At 48.0% G+C, this 20904-nt stretch overlaps 2 protein-coding genes across 2 annotated transcripts; one reads left to right on the top strand and one right to left on the bottom strand.

The window, feature by feature from the left end:
* The first annotated feature begins 10189 nt into the window (after positions 1-10189).
* LOC119329391 (epoxide hydrolase A-like) lies at positions 10190-13854 on the top strand. The gene is made up of 3 exons (XM_037602431.1): positions 10190-11811; positions 12786-13021; positions 13352-13854. The coding sequence occupies exons 1-3, from the start codon at positions 11113-11115 to the stop codon at positions 13599-13601; spliced, it is 1185 nt and encodes a 394-aa protein (XP_037458328.1). The 5' UTR covers positions 10190-11112; the 3' UTR covers positions 13602-13854.
* Positions 13855-19614: 5760 nt separating this feature from the next.
* On the bottom strand, positions 19615-20687 carry LOC119330482 (protein HVA22). The gene is made up of 5 exons (XM_037603591.1): positions 20504-20687; positions 20362-20388; positions 20153-20275; positions 19914-20079; positions 19615-19824 (listed from the first exon to the last, which is right to left on the bottom strand). The coding sequence occupies exons 1-5, from the start codon at positions 20548-20550 to the stop codon at positions 19795-19797; spliced, it is 393 nt and encodes a 130-aa protein (XP_037459488.1). The 5' UTR covers positions 20551-20687; the 3' UTR covers positions 19615-19794.
* Positions 20688-20904: the final 217 nt, after the last annotated feature.

Raw genomic sequence — 20904 nt, 5'->3', positions numbered from 1 at the left:
TGAAAATAACAATAAATGTTAGTTATTGTGTGAAATAGGACAGAGCAACTGCAAAGGATTACCATTCTCTTGCCGCGTGTTGCAAATGTTTCTGTCATGTGGCACACATAGTAGCGATCAGGCGTGGTGGTGCTGCAGATGATCTTTCGCAGCCTATGAACATTATGGTTGTAGAGCTTAATTGTGTTGCCCCACACAATGTGGTGACTAAACTCATCTAAGTAGTGGATGCAAGTCTCACCTATGTTAAATTATATAAAGTTATATTGTTTAGTAGTTGTTGCGAGAGTTGTTGGAATGAGAAGAGTAATGTAGCCCTTACCACAGAGAATGTACTTTCCAGGCTTTAGATGGATTTTCTTGCCTTTGAACTTTCGGATTGAGCTTTCTTTTCATGGGCAATGAATATACTCGAAAGCTGACATCACTCGTTGCGCCAATGGCGCAAAAAGCATCAGATAGACGAGTCTTCAAACCATGTGTATGTGCTAGTTTAAGATATATACTTTTATCTCATTGTATTGTATCACGACAGATGAAAAGGAAGTAATGACATTACTGATAATAGCATACATTGGTTTGACAAAGCAAGCTGTAGTAGGATCAATATAAAGACATAAAAAATTGAACACTGATTAGATCATAAGCAAATAGAAACTTAGTGCTGATACATAGTGTTTTAAGAGAACCTAGTGTTGATCTGCACTAAGTTTATGAACATTATGTCTGTAGGGTTTAACTATGTTGCCCCACACAACGTGGCGACTAAACTCATCTAGGTGGTGGATGTCAGGCTTACCTATGTTAAATTATACAAAGTTATACCATTTAGAAGTTGTTGTGAGAGTACGTAGTTGGAATGAGAAGAGTAATGTAGCTCTTACCGCGTAGAATGCATTTTCCTTATTTTCTTGCCTTTGAACTTTTGGATTGAGCTTCCTTTGTGTGGGCGAGGAATATACTCGAATGGTTTGTTGTGCTTGCGACACAGTGGTTCCCCTGGAACAGCGGGTTTGATGTAGCGCAAGCTCCGCCCGGTCGTGCACTGAACCACATGTGAGCTCTGCCAACACCCTTCACCCATGGTGGACCCGTGAGACACCTTCACTGCCACCACACGCTGCTTCATCCCCTCATGGCCTCGTGCTCGCCGTTGTAGTGTCGCATGTGTCCCATGTTGGCCGTTGCCATGGCCGCAAAGTGGGTCAAGATCTGTGGAGCTGCGCATGGGACGATCATATCGGCCCACGCTGCTCAATCCTGTCTGGGCGTCTTTTGGATTGGGCGGCGGAGATGGCGAAATTTTGGCGCCTCAGGTTCGATTCCTTTGCTTCACGTTTCTGGTTGTCATGTGTTTCATCGCTAGAGACGAATGAGTTCACGGGTGGATGCTAAGGAAGTATAGACGTGGGCTTGGGTATAACTCAAGACGACTTGACATTGTTTCAATATTGTTGTGTAGGTTGATGGTTTGGCGCTTTTGTGCTGCCTTGATGTAAAAACAGAGAAATTCTAATTTTGATAGTTTGGCCCATACATCATCCTTTTCTTTCTGTGGCTGATACATCAGAGTAGGATAGTTTGGCTGATAGTTTTGGACGAAAGTATAGGCTTGCTAAATGGGATATAATCTGTAGGCCGAAGGACCAAGGGGGTCTAGGTATTGAAAATCTGCAAGTCAAAAACAGATGTCTCCTTAGCAAGTGGCTGTTTAAACTTTCGTCCAAAACGAAGGCTACTTGGGCTCTGATTTTGCGAAATAAGTATCTTCAGTCTAAAACCTTGGCCCAGGTGACAGTGAGGCCGACTGACTCACCATTTTGGAAAGGCTTGATGAGAGTCAAACCACTCTTTTTCAACAGGACAAGGTTTTTAGTCGGAAATGGAGCTAATACGAGGTTTTGGGAGGATACGTGGCTTGGGGAGACTCCCCTTGCACTTCAATATCCTACTCTGTATAACGTTGTTCAACGTAGAGAAGCTTACGTTGCAACCGTGCTACAATCCACTCCCCTCAATATTAGTTTTCGGAGGACGCTAGTTGGAAATCGTTGGGAGGCCTGGCTTCATCTTGTAAGACGTTTGATGGATGTCCAGCTGTCTCAGCAGCCAGATCAGTTGTATTGGAAACTAACTAAGAACAGCGTGTTCTCGGTCAAATCCATGTATCTGGATGTCATAAACTCTAGCATCATTCCTTCCTCGAAGCACGTTTGGAAAGTTAAGGTACCTTTGCGAATCTAAGTGTTTATGTGGTTTGTGCATAAACAAGTTATTTTGACTAAGGATAATCTGGCAAAATGCAACTGGATGGGTTCTGCAAGATGTACATTTTGTGACCATAACGAAACTATCAAACACCTCTTTCTTGATTGTCCGCTGGCTAAGATTCTGTGGCGGTCGATTTATATTGATTTTAATATTAATCCGCCTACTTCCATCAACACGTTATTTGGAACGTGGCTTGATGGAGTTGACTCAGATACAGCGAGGCACATTCGTGTTGGCATTTGTGCTTTATTATGGGCAGTCTGGAACTGCAGAAATGATTTGGTTTTTAACAGATCAACGAACGTTCACTTTTTGTAGGTTATCTTCAGGGCCACGGTGTTGATCCGTATGTGGTCGCTACTCACTCCGACTGAGGCCAGCGTTTGATTACTGCGTCTACCCGATGGGAGATGGTAGCTCGGGATATTTTCAACCGGTTTGGATGACGGTCATGTAATAGGATAGGCATGTAGTGCTCCTATTTTATTTGCGAGCCGGTTGTGGCTTTTTGTTTTGCTCTTATGAGCTTTTGTTTATTTCTTACTTCGAGACTTAGAGACTTGTGGATGGATATTTTTTTAATAATATGAGCCGTATGCATCTTTCTGATGCAGAGGCTAGGGTAAAACTCCTTTTCAAAAAAAAAATCATCCTTTTCTTTTCTTTTGGATGTCTGTGAATTCCGACCTGCTCAATGGGGAAACAAATGCTCAATTTAATGACCTCACCTCAAATTCTCAAATTCGGTGTTAGTTTCTCAAATTCGGTGTTAAACTAATACAATGTATTTTTTATCTTCCTCATAGTTATGTACACTCTGACATCTTACCTGTTGTAAAAGTCGTGTTTCATTGATGAAATAGAACAGGGTGGCGAGGCTCCTATATTTCAAGAAATAAAATCTTATGGTTATATTGTAAATTGATGTTACCACGCAAGTGGTGGATCCCTGTATGCAATACCAGTCTATGTAGTAATACTGTTTAAATTAACTCCCGAACGTCTGGTACCTAGCTCCTCCTCCCAAACGCTTTATCTACCACTGGTCGTGTACCATGTACTCCTGCCACGTCACGGAGTATCTTGGCGCACTAGTCCCCTGCCATGCCACGTTTCTCGTACGCTCGGTACGTGTCGCCCCGAACGAGTGGAGACTGCATCGGCACCTTATCCTTTCCCTGCAGGCTCGTCTGCTTCTTCCCAATCCTTCATTTCTAATCACTTAATCAGAGGAGAGTGAGGCGAGCTGGCCGGGCTGCTCTTCGTCGGGGACGTCGCCATTTACTTGCCCGCGCCAACGGCCAACTACTCGCCGGGATTCGCCGTGTGCCCATGTACAGCCGCCTTCCAGAAGCCATTCGAGGGGCGGCCCGCAACGCTCGCGTGGAGGTCCCGACCTAGGAGGTGGACGAGGCTGTGTGGCTCGCGGCTGAGCTGTTCTTAGCCTGGGTTGCCATCGTCTCCGTGCGCCACGCTGACAGGAAGCTGGTCGCCGAGTCCCCGGGCATTCGCCACGCACCCAGGTACTCCGACGCCTCCCCAATAGCTGTCCGAGCGGCGGACCGCGACGCTCCGAGTGTCCAATGGCTCCGGTGTCCGATGAGCGTGGTTGCCGGCCATGGCCGTGGTCGTGTTCCACTGCCTCTCCCGCTGCCGCTAGAATGACGGAGGCTCGCGGCCAAGATCCGGGGAGAAGGAGCTCCGTGACGGCGAGCTCCTCTAGGAGCAGGGCGACCACGTACTCCAAGAGCACGACGACGACAAGCTTGAGGCTCCTTCGGGCGACCTTAACAAGGAAGAGGGTGGCAGCTGGATGAGGGTTAAAATCACACCGGAGTCACCGTGTTGTCCTCTGACGACACAGCCAGCATCCCATGATTTTCAGGACGGCGGCGGCGCGGCAGCTGGACCTCCCTGCCAGCCTGCCCGGCCAAACTCCACAAGCTGCAGCTCACGGATCCAATCCAAGAAACGTCCTGCCAGCTAGTGCCATGGTTCCCCCACGGAAGGAGCAGGTGAATTACTTGCTACTACTTAGAACTTCTTTCTCCTTTCTTCATTCTCCTATTACAGAAGCTACACCATATGGTTGTTTGATGATCTGTTAATTCTTCATAGCAATGTGGTTCGTCAATAGCCATTAGTGGTACATGCACGTGTGTTGAGTTTAATTTCAGTTATAGTTTGACTTAGTGGTCACTTGCTTTGTCGGTCTTTGCCCATGGAGTTTGGAATGCTCATATGATTTCTATTCAAAAAGTTTCCGAAATAGGAGGAACTTGGCAGCCATGCCATTTGGTGACCTTCAGATAAGGTGTTGTTCCATGCATTGTGCTTATCTTGCCAAGAACAAAAGAAGTGCTTACTCTCTGTCATGTTAGAATTTCTGATTCAGTAAACAAGTGGTCATGTATCAGGAGGAATGAGGAAGACGGACAGGAGGAGTTTGGTGCCAATTCTACAGGCGTAGAGGATTTTTCTTTGGACTATTATTAGGGCTGTTTGTAGTTATTAATAGAATTATTAAGGTAGAGAAAGGAGGACCATTGGATTATAACGGACGGCAGATTTTGCCTTCTACAACATGTACAACAGAGGAGCCGAACCCAATTTTCAGACCCCCCAGCCCTGACGTGGTCTCTCCCTTACCCATGTTGCAACAACTGTGCTATAGGCTGTAGCATTGCCACCGATGTTGAACTTGACGGGTATGTGCTGCTCACTGGCAACTTGAGCGCACGAGGCAGGTTCATCGTGTCCGGGGACCTCCTCGTCGACGGCGCAGGAGGGTGGTGCTCGAGGAATCACGCAAGTTTCTTTTCACAAAGCGTGTGCTCGAGATGGAGGATGGCATCGTTTCATACCTCATCGTTTTATGCGAGCATTGGATTGAAGTTGTTCATGAGCTTCCTTCACCAATTAGACCGATGCTATGTAATTACTGGAGCTCTGAAGCTATAGTTACGGGATCCAGTCTTTTTAGACCCTTGACATCACATACCTCACATGATGTGTTAATGTTGTTCTATATATACCTAGCATAGCATTTTAACCATGCTATAAAATTAAATTTACCATGCTACAAAGTAAACTTGCCATGTTAGTTCACATAATGAATCCTTTGTGCAGGGAGTTCTAGCGAAGCTTTATACAAGGAGCTATGGCATGCTTGGGCTAGGCCGTTGATCACAGTGCCTCACCAAGGTGAAAGTTTACTACTTTTCGCATGTTTATATTGGAACAGGCATGTTTATATTAGAACAGGTATGTCTCACCGCCATTGGTGTTTGCTCTTCTTGATGCCCCATAACCAATGAATGAATTTGCTACACAACACAAACAGTAGCTATTTGTGTTATGGGACACTGCTTTGTTCTTGTGTTAAAAAATGACAATATGACTTTGTTTATGCGGAATAATCATCCAGGTATTTAAAGTTCATCCACGTACATATTTAGAACTTGATATTCTCTAGTGTGGTCATGTATTAGTTGAAAAATGAATATCCATCAGAGGGTACCACCTTACATACAGTGCTTCCAGCCTTACAGGCCTCACCAGAAGTCCCTTTGCCAAGCTTCACTGTGATGACTAACTTACTACTTGACAAATATCTTTGCTAACTGATAAAAGCAACAACTTAGGTACATAAACTCATTTTCACATGTTATGACAAACTGATTTCTTCTAGCTGACAAAAAACCTAGAAAATAGAGTACTAATACATAGAGACGGTATAATTGTTAAGGCTACTTTACGAATTAATTTGGGAATAGACTGAACATATCAGGATATACATGAGTTGACTGCGAAGAAAAGAAATCATCATCTACTAATACTGTACTAAATGAACATTATCCATTCACATCTCCAGTATTGTACTATTATACATGACAGAGAATGACTAACATTACTCGTTCTTCTCTTAAAGCTGCCTAGAAAATACAGTCAGCAGAGAAGTTAGAAGGATTTTGAGCACTAAACTCCAGTTATCAATACACTGGACTGTCTACCGATCTCCAACCGGTTAATTTAAGAATCATCACCTTTACCAATAAGGGGTCAATTGTCTGTAAGATGTGATTTGCTTGCATGCATTTCATAGGTAAATATGTGCATAAAAGTTAGGACTTGCCTACATACCTGGATATTTACATTCACATAGACAATATATCTTCAATTCACATGTAGGACACAAGAATGTATAGTCACAAACTCACAATTCCATGGCAGCAAAAATATTCAATAATCTGTGAACTCCATAAACAATGATATTATAGATCTCTTGTTTTGTTGATATATTGACATATAGAAGGAGATGTAGTCTACAGGAGAGAAGCAACCAGCAATGGTGTTAATGTCACCTCTCCATAGTACCATCGGTCCAAAGGCACTCAAGTAAAAATCAAAACACAAAAACGACAAATGGCACTGGGAGTTTGGAGCACGCCCATCTGATTTAGATGATCTGGGAAAGAGCAATGATTTTGCCCTCTTGTGGATTTAAAATACAATTAGAAAAGTTCACTGAACTGAGGAATGGGTGTTTTAAGCTCACCCAACTTCCTTAGTTTTGAAAATGAACAAATCCCTTTCAAAACATAATTTAATACATCATATCTATGCAGACATTGCCAATTCAATTTTCTGGTACGCAATAGTTAAAACATAGGAACTTCTAGTACAACATATATATACGCAGGAGTATATATCAGAAAGCATGGTAGAGTTCTTTTGTTATTAAAATGCTCCCTCTTGTGAGTTTAATAGCAGTTTAGGATAAAATCCTGGATCGCTACACCAGTCACTAAAGTTGAGCGTTGGATGGCTTCAAAGATCCAGCTGATGGTGTTAAACTGATGATGCACAGTCAGCTTCCTCGTCAGGACAAAGCTTACACGCAGCCCAGGCCAATTGGGCTGATCAGAAAGTCAAAAGAAATCGAAACCCACCCAATTAGACTTCCTACACACAAGCACTGACACTTCAAACACACACGCGCGCCACCTATATTATAGGTGTGCTAATGCCTAAAGTGCCAGAACAAATCATGCTCCTATGCACATCACAACAGACATGCGTAAACACATTACAAATTTCTGAAGAAAAGGGTCGGGGTGTCACAAGGCCACATGATTTTAATAGGAAAGACTTCTGGTCATGTGTCATCTAAAAGTATATGCATGCAAGGACCTTTTCTCTCTTGATCTTGGAAACATCTACCTGCCTGGAAAGATGCTAGAAGCATGATGCAGACCAGCGGCAAAGTATTTTTCCTCCTAAGAAGCTACTCCCTCCGTTCCAAAATAGATAACTCAACTTTGTATTAAAGTTAGTACAAAGTTGAGTCATCTATTTTGGAATGGAGGGAGTACATAGAGAGAGTAGTGAGCCAGTGATCCTCACCTAGCTAGTGCGTGCGCGCGCCCACACACACATCAAGCCAACACACCATACACACAGCAGCAGCACGCAAGCAACAAACACGCATGTGGCGCAACGCACACGGAGCCAAAGACACAACCAATAAAGCATGGAGCAGACGGTCATGCTTGCCATCGAGCCGCTCACACTAAAAGGGATCAAAGAGTAGGACATTTCTATTCATAAACCTTCTCATCGTAGGGAGTAATTATCAAACAGAGAAACAAAAGGAAAAGAAAAGCAAGAAGTTCCCTTCCTCCATCTGTTTTTTATTTTCTTTAACTTATATACATCATACCAACACACAAGCACTTTATAAAAACATAATTCCCAATTCAAGAACACAGTTGAATATTAGAGCACCACATACTACTCTTCGCAGAGTAAAACCGGGCAAGCCAAGTCATGATTATGCTATTAGTCAGTAGGTACATTACACAGCTTGTTCATGCGAAGAACATCTGCTATTAGATTCTTATAGCCACACTTCAGGTTTCTATTTTCTAAATAAAAATAAGTGATCTCACTACAATAAAAAATAAACACATATATAGCCGACAGAATTACCCTGCAAAACTATCAGCAAGGTAGTAGCAAAATATTATACTATCCTAATCATGTTACTAAATTACAATTGACCGACTCTAGTCTAGGTTTCAAATTTGAAAAGGGAGAACAACTCACCATGTTGTTTGATTTCTTCTTGGATCCATGTTTCCTATCACCAGTCCCCTTCATGCCGCCCGAATCCTCATTGATCTCTGCAAATCTTTAAACGAAAGCATCCAAATAAGCAATATGTATATACTCCCTCCGTCCCAAAATAAGTGACTAAACTTTGTACTAACAAAGTAGAAAAATCAAATTAAGAAAAGCTATCTAATTGATGGAAGGAACTTCATTTTATAATGTAATTCACTCTGTCAGGCAAACTGTGATGTTTTAGCATCCACGGTCAAAACATCAACATAAAATTCAAATATTTAGACATGACAATAGCAGAGTTTTTCTCAATCATTCATGTGGGACAAAATACATAGAATGTAACAGTAGCACTTCTTTCTCATGTACTCATGTTGGGCAGAAAAAATATTAGATGTTGAAAAATCATGTTACACATGAAGCCAAATAAGCATTTCTGCATAAACCAAAAGGATAAACTCACCCTAGGGTAGACTGCAATCATCTGATAACCACATCAATCCTGTATAATCTATTCAAACAGATTCATAGGTCAAAATATGACAAATAGCATCCATTGTGTAGCTTTGTTAAGGGTATTGTTTGATGCCGGGCTGCAAAGCATAAACACTTGTTACTACATTTAAATCTATGCTGCTAAAAAAGATAAATAAGTGGTAAGAATTATGAAAATATATAACACCCTTTCCAAGGATTCCAAAAACTAAAAAGAAAAGGATGCCCAATATGGGCTCTTCTATATGTGCACTTTATATTTCCTATATGAAAAGGAATAAGGCATGAAACCTAGCAAGCAGTCAAGCGAACCTGACGGTACTGGTCTCTTGCCATTGAGGTCAATGCACTTGATTTGGCCCTGCGTGCTACTGCCTTCATGCCGCAAGGCTTTCTTACTCTTGCCGTCCTCTCCCTCGAATGCAGTGTACATACACCATAGAAAAATGTAAGGAACTGAACATATGACATATCCTTCATCAATTCTTAATAAAAAAACTAAAAGTACAGTTTTTCTCAATGGCTCATAAGCCTTCTGTTCAATCCTTTCTTCTCACAGAGAGTTTTCCTCTCCCTCTAGTGCAAGGAACGACAAGTGCATACACCATAGAGAGAATGTTAGCAACTGAACATATACCATGTCGTTCATCAATTCTTACAAAAAACTGAACTGAAAATGAAGCTCTTCTCATTGGCTCATAGCCTTCTTTTCAATCCTTGCTTCTCACACAGTGTTTCTAGATTCACAAATAACCAAATAAGGAGGCAACCAACGACATATAGTAGCACATATTAGCAACACAAGTAGAGTCAGGCCAAGCAGCAGCCAAGCTTGGCAGCAGCAGAACCAACAACAAACACATATACCAACACAAATCAAAGGGAGGTGGGGCTCTTGACCAGAATCAGACTCTTCTCACCCTCTCTTTCTTCTCATCCTCCTCTTCCGAGGCTGCACCATCGTCGGCCAGCATGTCAATGTCAATCTTGTCGATGAGCTCGCCTTTGGTGCGGCGCCGGTAGCGACCGGGACGGTTGGGGCCCCATCCCTGGGCGAGCGCCCGGACCCAGCTCTCAAGCCGGGCGCGGTCCAGCAGCCTGACGGCGGGTTCGTCGATGGCCACGCTGCCGAGGGCGTCAAGGAACTTGTGGGGAACGAAGGCGAGGCCGGTGTTGGCCCTTGTGAGGGCGTCGGCATCGTGGGCGGCGAGGAAGGGGTTGACGGTGGTGGCGGGGAGAGGAGACGAGGGGGGATTCTGGGAGGGGGAGTGGAGGCGCGCGGGTGGCGGCCCTTGGTCTTGGCCCAGACCAGCTCCCCGACAGCTAGGGTCTGGGGCCGGGGCTCGGGATCCTCGGTCGCCACCCTCCCCTGCTCCTTGCAATGGTGGCGGCATGGGAGAGAGAGAGAGAGGAGGACGAGAAGGAGTAGGAGAGGTGGCGGCGCGAAGATCTGCGCCCAATCCAGAATCATGGTGTGCGGCACGTGATGCCGGTGACCTGCGCCCGACTCGGCTGGACCGAGAACTGCCGCCCCCACTGCTGCACCTCAAGTGCCGGGGAGAGAAGGCAGCGTCGGCCGCCGCGTGCGAAGAAGAGGATGGAGCCGGCGGCGCGGCGGGAGGGAAGGAAGGGATCGGGGGAGGGGAGAGCACGGGAGAGAAGGCACGGGATATTTTTCACCCCGGTCGATCCAGGTTTTCATCGCTGCTCTCGCTCCCAGAAACCCATCTCCACCACGAAGAAGCAAAGACCAGCTGATTCCTGGACCCCCACAGTTAACAAGGCCCACACGTCATTTACCTATTGTACCAGTCATGTATGTACAAAACAATCGACGGTTTACCAGGCGCAGCCAAAAAAAAACTGTAGCAGCTCGATCGGGTGGACCACGACGTCGCGCGCGAGCAATGCCGCTAGAATGGCGGGTACTCTAGCAGGCTTTATATGTTAGATTATGTTTGGTCTGTCTGTTCTTGTCACTATACTATCATAATACTCTGCCAAAGCTGTATGACCAAAAAGCTGGGTGCTTCACAGCTGTCCATTGCTAATGAGGGCAGTTAAGAATTTCACACCCTACTATAAAATGCACAACACAACTGGCAGAGTATTGTCGTACTACTAATGCATGTGCAAAGGATTACCAAAATCCACGGACCGACAGCCAAACTATCGTACGTCGTAGAGCAATAATGCTACACGTTGGCGTACAGCGGTGCCATGCGGAACACGATTCCAAACCGCACCTCGCTCGTCAGGCCGCCCTCACAACGACTATACCCCTGCGCCCCACCCACACGCGCACACCTTATAGTGCGGTCCGTCCCGTCGCGTGCTTTCACATCCATGATCAGGGCCTGCCTCAGCGAGCTCTGCGCCAGCTGCTGCTCCTGCGTGCTCCCGCCGCCGTCCTCGCCGCGCGCCGCCGACCAAGAGATGGACTCCGACGGCGCCATCACGCACCGCAGCGTCGAGGCCAACGGCGTGCGCCTCCACGTGGCGGAGGCCGGCCCGGCCGGCGCGCCGGTCGCGCTGCTGCTGCACGGGTTCCCGGAGGTGTGGTACACCTGGCGCCACCAGATGCGCGCGCTGGCCGCCGCGGGCTACCGCGCCGTCGCGCCCGACATGCGCGGCTACGGCGGCTCCGACGCGCCCCCCGGCGGGCCGGACCAGTACACGGCGCTGCACGTCGTCGGCGACCTTGTTGCTCTGATTGATTCGCTCGGCGAGAAGCAGGTGTTCGTCGTGGCGCACGACTGGGGCGCCATGATCGCGTGGAGCCTGTGCCTGTTCCGGCCGGACAGGGTGAAGGCGCTCGTCGCCCTCAGCGTGCCCTTCAGTCCCCGGAGCCCCGCGAGGAAGCCCGTCGACGGCTTGAAGGCTCTGTACGGGGACGAGTACTACATCTGCCGTATCCAGGTATGTATAGATGCCATGTAAGAATCTCGATGCCCGATGGATAACCATGAAAACTATGAACAAACATTTAGAAAAAAAAATTGTTCATTGTTGTGCTACCACAGGTTACAGTCCTTGTGCCGACCAAACCTGAAGCCATATAGCACTTCTCGCAGAAGTTTGTTAACAATTGGGTCTATTACAGATAAACATTTTACATGCTAGAAAACCGTCAAGCCCTTCTTTAGTTCAAAGAAATTGCGGATGAATTTTAGATTTTCTTTACTGCAGAGTTTTTCGGTTTGCAAGGTTGAAAATCATAGGATTTTTTTTCCTATGATCTCCTTTGCATACAATTTCAAAAGGAAATGTTTCGTGTACGAAAATTCATAACGATGTAATGCACCCAATCCTTCAAGAAAGGAATTGTTTCCCTATGATGCAAGAAGACGACGTCTATTATAAATTTTATAATAATGTATTTTTTTCTTTCCGCATAGGATTCAATTCAACATGTTAAGTTAGGTATCAAATTCTTACATTTCTCTGTTCCTCTGTAAGGTTTTTCTCTCTCTCTTTTTTTGTGTGTGGATCCTCTGTAAGGTTGTTTAGAACGTAGAGTCAAACAACAAAAAAGTCTGGGACAAACTATAAAGACCTAGCGATTTTTGCAAGACAGGCCACGTGACTGGCTGCTAACAAATGTTGTTTTTTCCGTATATAAGTTTGGTTCCAATCACCGGGGAGTGATGAAGGCATTGGTTCTCAAGTTAGGTTTGGTTATTTTGTTCCCCACCCATCTACTATTGCTCAAGACTGCTTGATGCTCCTCTAGTTTTGCGACCAAGTAAAGAACTGTTTGAAACCCACGTCTGGTATCAGCATCTGCTCCAGTGTGGCCGGCCATAACTAAAGCCATTTCCTTCCAGTTCACATACACTGTTCTCGTTGTTGCATGTGAAGAAAAACAAGAGTGAGCTAGTGCTAATTTGCAGGAGCCTGGGGCAATTGAAGCAGAATTCGCACGGCTCGGCACGGAGCTGGTGCTAAGAAAGTTTTTCACTTATCGAACTCCTGGCCCTCTGTTTATCCCCAAGAGCGGCTGGGGCTCACCAGATGATGAGGTGCCCTTGCCGAGCTGGATCACGGAGGAGGACATCAAATACTACGCGAGTCAGTTTGACAAGTCTGGCTTCACTGGGGCATTGAACTACTACCGTGCCCTGAACAAGTAATTAAGCTACTTCTCTGACTCCTTATTTTTTTAGATATTTTTATCCGATGATTAGTGTGCTTTAACTATCACCGTAACCTAAATATGAATACCCAAACTTAAAATATGATTCCAAGCTTAACATTTTTTCCATATTGAATTTACCTGTCCAAGACTTCAGTTTTCCTGTTCTTCAGCAATGTTTGTGATCTTGTCTTATAAAACCAACAATGTATAAATGTAATTACCATAGATTTCCCAAACATATGTATGTTTGTAGAGAAGGATTGCTAGGACAGTTGGACACACGATGTTTTGGTCTAACAACCATAATTGGTCTATGTTTAGGACATGGGAACTCACGTCGCCATGGACCGGAGCTGAGATAAAGGTACCAACCAAGTTTATAGTTGGTGATGTGGACTTGTCATACCATGTTGCAGGCGCACATGATTTTATTAACAAAGGTGGCCTCAAGAAGTTTGTTCCATTACTGGACGATGTGGTGGTAATGAAAGATGTCGGGCATTTCATAAATGAAGAAAAACCAGAAGAAATTAGTGCCCATATAATCAGTTTCTTAAAGAAATTCGACTGAAATGAGGAGTAACGAACACATCATGGAACATGGTCAAAATGTAGATGCTTGATGGAAAATTTGTATTAAGCCCATTGTATTATTGTGTCGCACAATTTCACATATGTATGCAACTATTATTTTCTTTACATTTCACTCTTTGTTTAATTTTTCATGTCTAGTGCCGCTACCCTGCTTTCTAGTGTGTGTGCTTGGGTTGTTTCTTCTTAACTAAAATAAAAGTGACAGCGGCTAGTCACTGTCGCCCGAGTTCTTTTTTAATGTTTTGTGCCACTACCGTCATTATGTTATGATAATTCATTATTTCTGCACGTTCCACAGATATTGACCTATTTAGGAGATATTTGACATTCTAAATATCCTACATATTCGGCCACAAGATGCAAAAAAGAACTCCCAAGCTTTTTGGAACAAAGATCCAAGAGAAGAATGATTTATCAAAGCCCTCACCATTATTTCGACCTAGAGGTTGTTGAGATACGGTAGGCTATACTGACGCAAATAAAAAATTCTACCATGTAAATTGTAAAGCAAGAGTATGCAGCTATACAAGATCACCACTTGACGCATAAAGGTGTAGAGGTACTACCATGTTTTGAGACATACGTCCAAGATGGGGCATGTTAAAACCACATCTGCGATTGATCTATAGGCTCAAGTTGCTCTAAGAGTCAATTACACCATCGGTGCTTGAACTTGGTGTGAAAATCACTTTAGTACCAAAACTTGTGGTGTACATTGAATCGGTGTAACAACTTGGCTTCTTTATGCAAATACGGTGCAAATCATAGTTGAATACGCTGCATGGCTGACTAGGCATGCCAACGTGACATAGGGCCCGCTGTCAGGAAGGAAGATGCATGGCGTGTGCCCTGTTAATTTGCGAAAATACCCTCAAAAGTTTCCTTGTCACGAGAAAGCCCGGTTTTTATCTGGTCACTAGTTCGAGTCCCTAAGCCATCTTTTTTAACTTGTATCAAAAATCTTAATTTACATTCTTTAACGAAAATGGTATAAAAGAGATGTATTCATATGGGTCAACAAATTCCCCAGGCTGGCGTGGCTTTGCTTACGCCCTGTACCAACAGGTTCTCGGTCCGAGTCCGCAGTTTACCAATTTGTTTTTCTCATATAACGTATGTAGGATGTTGAGACAATTACTTATTTTTACCCAATCCCTGCAAAAAAAATCCCAAGTCACGAGCTTTTTTGTGAGTAGAAAAATGTTGAGCGTGTTTTCGCAAAGAAGCGGGCCACAAGTCTCCAACATTGGGTCGCTGACGGTGGACTCACGCCACGCTGTCGATGCCTAGTCAGCCCTGTGGGCGTATTCAGCTGAATTTTGCACCGTATTTGCACGCCTAAGCCAAGTTGTTGCACCGGTTCAATGTACACCATAAGTTTTAGCACTAAAGTGACTTTTTGCGCCAAGTTCAAGCACCGTTGGTATAATTGACTCTTGCTCTAAAGATCAACATGTGCTTGCGTCGCTCCTGGGGGACGGCACGGGCATAACCAAGCCGCCGCCGTCCCCACTCCCCGCTCCTTCCTCGCTCCCTTGCCACCGCTGGGGATGCCGACGGGCAAAGCCTGCTTGGCGGACAGCGGCGAGGGGGCCTCCTTGTCATGTGGCGTGCATCTTCGGTCCTGGATGGAGCTCCACTCCTAGTTGCGACTGGGCGGCGGCGGGTGCTCTCGCCGACGTAGGCAAACCGGGGCAGCGGCCTCGAGCAAGGTGGTGGCACTGCTCCTTCCTACTCTCTACTAAGGGTGTACAGGGCGATGCTAAGGTCGACCGCCTCGATCTGACGCCTGGCGTCCGGATCTGGCGGTGGGGGCCCCCTGGCGTGTTGCAGTGACGGCACTGCGGCATGTGATAGGATATGGTAGGGTAAATCTCGATTACTAGCAGCAATTCCTCACGGAGGTAGGATTTAGTGGCGATTACAGGAGAGATTACAAGAATGAGGTAGCTAGGGTTCGTCGTGGAGGAGAAAGGGGAGGGGATAAGAGCTGAGCCGCCGTTGCCGTGATCCACTGGATGCCCTTCCTCTCGGGTGCGTCGCCTTTAGTAGTAGTTGCTGGGTGCCTCAGATGGCCCACTCCAGCCCGTAGACTCTTGGGTTGGGACGCTTAGGTCGAGTGGGTCTTGTAGCAGCCTGGTGGGTGCGGCCGTCGCTGCCTTGTGGGTCCCCGTTGCCGGGGGCGCTGACATCCCCTCCTCCTTGGGAAGAGGCTTGCCCCCAAGCCTCCGCATGCGGGAACCGGGCCATCAAGCTTGCTTTTATCTTCCCAAGTGATGCCCAGATTGGAAGAAGCTGACCATTGTATCTTCACTTGTTCACGGACGCCGTTTTTGTACTTACGCTAGCGGGTCTGAAGAACAGCTTCTGGCATAGCGAGGTCATCCAAGCAGTGTGGAAGGTGAGTTTTAGCAGTCGTACCAGGGAGGAGAGCTTGCGGGAGGAGTGAAACATGGAACACAGGGTGAATTGTTGCTTGTCGCAGGGACTTGTCAAATCGGGCAGTTGCCGAGGTAGTGTGGGGAAGTGGAGACACTCACGTCCAATCAACCGTCACGCGTCAACCGAGGCCGTAGGCTTTTTGGGGCCCGCGGCGCTCCGTGCTTGACCCTTGGCTTCGCCTCGAAGTCAAGCCCGAGCGCGCCTTGGGCCCGGGACTACTGTCGGCGTTCTGGGAATGAGGGTCCCCAGACTTGCCTGCCCGCGGTCCATGGCGTGGCCGAGCTAGCAGGTCCGTATGACTCATCTTCATCGACGAGGTATTCAAGACCCTCGCGAGGGGCCAAGCCTCGCGAGGCAGACGACATAAGACCTCCTCAGGAGCGGCCTTGCCAGGCAGGCTCGCGAGGGGCGGAGAGATCAAGGCAAGGCAAACCTCACGAGGTCCTCGTGACGTGAGCCATGACGATCGAGACCAGGTGAGTGCCAGGCGGGCGCCAGCGCGCAGCGTCCTTGTTTCCTCTTTGGTGCCAAGGGGGCAAGCGTAGGCGCGGAGTACCGAGGCATTAAGGAAAGGTTTTCATATCGGTGCAACGAGACCAAGACCAGCAGGATGGCAAGACGGAGGTCACCATGGAGCCCAAGACGACGTCACCACCAGAGTCTTTTGCAGGAGAAGACTACTTTTGTCAGGATAAGCTGTACTAGTTGTCCCCTTTCAAATTGGACGTTGTTGGCTCCCTCCCCGCTCAATATTCAGGGAGAGGACCAGGGCCTATATAAGCATAACTAGCCACCACAACAAGGAGAACGGATTCGGAGGGAGAGAAGAGGGAGAACTCATTCAGAGGCATCTCACTCACACAAGTTCACCAAGCACAAAAACACCTCAACCTCAGGAGGCTGTTCTTCCTCTTGTACTGTTCATCATTAGCCCAAGAGGCAATCCACCATCACCACACTGGAGTAGGGTATTACACCACAATGGTGGCCCGAATCAGTATAAATCTCGTGTCTTTGTCTTGTGAGTTCGTCGAGTTCGTCTGTGAGATCTTAGAGAGTTAGGGCATGGATCGATAGGGAGAAAACCTTCACGCGCACCCCAGTGTTCGAATCTCAAGGGTTTTGCCGTAACCCGTGATCCGACATCGGCGACCCGTTTCTCCAGATCGGGACGCCATGCGACGAGCTCGTTGATCTTGGCCGTTGAGAGCTGGATCTCCGTGATTGCCTTGGACTGGGCCTTCGTGTTGGTGTCGAGGCGGTCGAGGAATGCTAGGATCGACGATCCATGGCGGTCAGCAGGGAACGCGCTTGCCGCACGCGACGAGTTTCGACGAACTGGTCCAGAGTGGAGTGGAAGGGATTTGGGCTGGTGTCTGATACCAGATGATATGATATGGTAGGGTAAATCTCGATTACTAGCAGCAATTCCTCACAAAGGTAGGATTTAGTGGCGATTACAGGAGAGATTACAAGAATGAGGTAGCTAAGGTTCATCGCGGAGGAGAAAGGGGAGGGGATAAGAGCCGAGTCGTTGTTGTCGTGATCCACTAGATGCCCTTCCTCTCGGGTGTGTCGCCTTTAGTAGTAGCCGCTGGGCGCCTCAGTTGGCCCACTCTGGCCCGTGAACTCTTGGGTTGGGCCGCTTGGGTCTTATAGCAGCCTGGTGGGTGCGGTCGTCGCTGCCTCGTGGGCCCCTGTTGTCAGTGGCGCTGACAGCATGCAACGGCTGCTGGGCGCGCTGGGTGTTGGGGTCTCCTCCCTCAGCTGAGGGAGCTGCAGTGGCGGCGGAGAGCCGCGGCTAGGTGTTGGGGTCTCATCCCTCGGCTAAAGGAGTTGTGGTGGTGGCGGAGAGCCGCGGCTAGGTGTTGGGGTCTCATCCCTCGGCTGAAGGAGCTGTGGTGGTGGCGGAGAGCCATGGCTGGGGGGCGATGGTGGCGGCAGAGAGCCACAGTTTTGGACGGCGGCGCGGCGAGGTATGTGCTACTATGGTTGTGAAGATTGGTCTTCCGCCCCGTGCTGGTGCGCTCATTTTCTGCTTGTTGCATAACACAGGGTTGGGCTTGAGGTGGTTGTGGCTGTGGCGTGTGGCCGAAGGTGTGATTGCACGGCGCAGTGCTCTGTTGCGTCATGCAGGTGGGGTTTCGTGGTTAGCTGAAATGCTCTCCGGGCGGAAGTCTTGCACTTGGGCGTGAGGTGGTTGTGGTTGTGGCAGGAATTGGATGGCACGGCGTGGTGCTCCGTTGCGTTAAGTCGTACAGGTGGGGTTTGGTGGTGGGCTGAAATGCTCCTTGCACTTACACAAGTGTTGCTCTCCGGGCAACAGCCTTGCACCTTCTCCATCAGTGCTAGAGTTCTTGAGCACCGTGTCCCTTTCTGAAGGCCTCATCGTGGAGATACATTCATCTACTGTCGCGATTGTTACATGATTCCAGGTGAAAACCCAAACTCCGTCGGAGCGAGTGATGACGACATTTATGCCATTACCTTCTTAAAGGCATCACCTTGGAATCCTTACCCTTTGTGGGGTGATGGGTTCATAATAATTGTGCAGGTTTGCGTTGTGGTTAAGGCGGTGGATGTCAGGGCAGCAGCTTCGAACGATGAAGTACACCGATGCGGAGGCCTCGGGTGGCGCGGCGGACTATGGGGTAGGTTCACGGCTCTACATGGCTTGGGCGGCAACTTGGTGCTGCAAGGGTCACGAGGTCGTCGGCCCGACCAGACGTGGCCTGAGGGGTTGGCGATGGATGCCAGGGCACTGGCTTCGGGCGATGGAAGTACCCAGAGGCGGCGGCCTCGGATGGTGATGCAACAACAAATTATGGGGTAGGTTCGCAGCTCTGCATGGCTTGGGTGGCAACTTGGTGCTGCCAAGGTCGCGAGGTCGTCGGCCCGGTCAGACGCGGCCTGAGGGGTTGGTCTGGCGTTAAGTCGGGGCGGCGGCCTCGGATGTTTGGCACAACATTTGTGGTCTGTGGGAAGTCGGGGCGGCGGCCCCGGTTGGCACAACATTTGTGGTCTGCCGATGGTCGTCTCGTGGAGCAAGGCTACAAGGCATATGAGCGAGCGGGGGATGTTGGAGCAGCGGTTTCGGAGCCAGCCAGGTGTGTGTTTGTTGCGATTGTGGCCTTGCTATGGTCGACGAGGCTTCGTTGCTTGTGGTTTTTAGCTAGGTTTTCCTTGTAAAATGGCCATTTTGTGAGGTTTTCGATCCGGTATTAAACTGAATCAACTTTCTTTTGCTACTCCCTCTATTTCAAAATATAGTGCGCCCGCGCTTTCCGAGGTTCAACTTTGACTATAAATTTAACCAACGAGACCAACTGCGGTGGTAGAAAAAATTATACAATTAAAAACTTCTTTCGAATACGAATTCACTGATATAATTTTTGCTCACGCCGCAATCGGTCAAAGTTGAAGCACGGGGATAGAGAAAGCACTACATCGTGGAATGGAGGGAGCATAATGCAGTGCCAGAGCTCCTGGCACTCTGACGAGATTCGGTCAACAAAAAGAACCACATCTGAAACCACGGCGACAGGAAGTCAAATTATCAAAGACGACGGCCCTGATTTATTAGGCGAGCGCATGGGTGGTCGTGTTAATACTTCTCGATGTGCTTACAACAGATACAAGATACACCTAATAGTTAAGATTCCGCAGTCCTGCACAACAGTAGGTTATGCTCCTGGATCTCCCAGTGTGCCCAGGTCCTTGTCAGCTCCTCAGTGCACATGACCATGGTCAGCCTCGGCCTGCAATTCCATTTTCCCCAACAAGGAACAATTAGAAACAGAAGAAACTCGGGCCTCCGTGGCAGAGAGCACTGACATTCCTTGGTTACCTTGAGTATGTGCACCTTGTGGTCGGCGTCGGCGTGGCTGTTCCTGCCGCGGTACTTCCTGAGCTGCTCCCTGACGACCTTGTCGTAGATGAAGGAGGCGCCCTTGAACTGCGGGAGCGCCAGCCACGCCACGAACAGCAGCTTCACCGGGTACCACACCGGTATCCTGGACGCATCAGCAAAATAATTAGATCCACCGGCATCAACAAAATAATGAAATCAGTAGCTGGGTAAGTTACCAGTAGAGGACGGGCTCGGCGAGCATCTCCAGGAGGGTGATGAAGGAGTAGAGGATCCAGTAGGCCAGCCACTGCTCGTCGTCCACCTTGGACGGGCTCTCCATGGCGCACACCGACGCATACCTACAGTACAGACCCGTCAGTGCCACATCCAACACAAGGATCACCCATCAGTACTAAAAAGCATCACAAACGATCGATCAACTTACAGAGGGTACAGCAGCGTGATGCTCGGCCTGCGCAAGGAAACGAAGAGGCAAGAGGATATCAGGCAACACTCGGCATCTCGCCCGCAGGAAAGAGTCGAACACCATAGATCTGCAAGTAGATAGGATAGGATAGGATACGTACCCGGCGACGGAGTGGAGGTGGGTGAGGAGCGCCCATGACTTGCCCATTCTCGCCTTCCCGGCTCAACGCACCAGTCGCCGTGCGTGGGTGCCTTCCTACGCCTTGGGCGGAAGCACGAGATCTCGGGGAGAAGCAAAGCTCTATTCGGCCGACTGCCGTGAGACGCGAAGAATCAGTAGGAGACGAGCTGGGTGAGACGGCTTTTATAAAAGCATGCTCGCGGTGGTGGGCCGGTGGCGATGGCACCGGGTGCTTGGCGTGTACGTGGCGGCATCTGGGGGTTCTTCCACAGGGACGGAGCGGCCGACCTGACAAGGAAGGCACTCGAGCCTCGCTTTTCGTGGTGGCTCCACGCTCCTTGCTTTGCATGTCAGGGTTCCTGACTTGCTGTCCTGGCTGCG

This window comes from Triticum dicoccoides, chromosome 7A (assembly GCF_002162155.2).
Source record: "Triticum dicoccoides isolate Atlit2015 ecotype Zavitan chromosome 7A, WEW_v2.0, whole genome shotgun sequence".
In the NCBI taxonomy this organism is placed as follows: Eukaryota; Viridiplantae; Streptophyta; class Magnoliopsida; order Poales; family Poaceae; genus Triticum; species Triticum dicoccoides.
The sequence above is the reverse complement of the archived record's forward strand: the minus strand, read 5'-3'. Positions and strand labels throughout refer to the sequence as shown.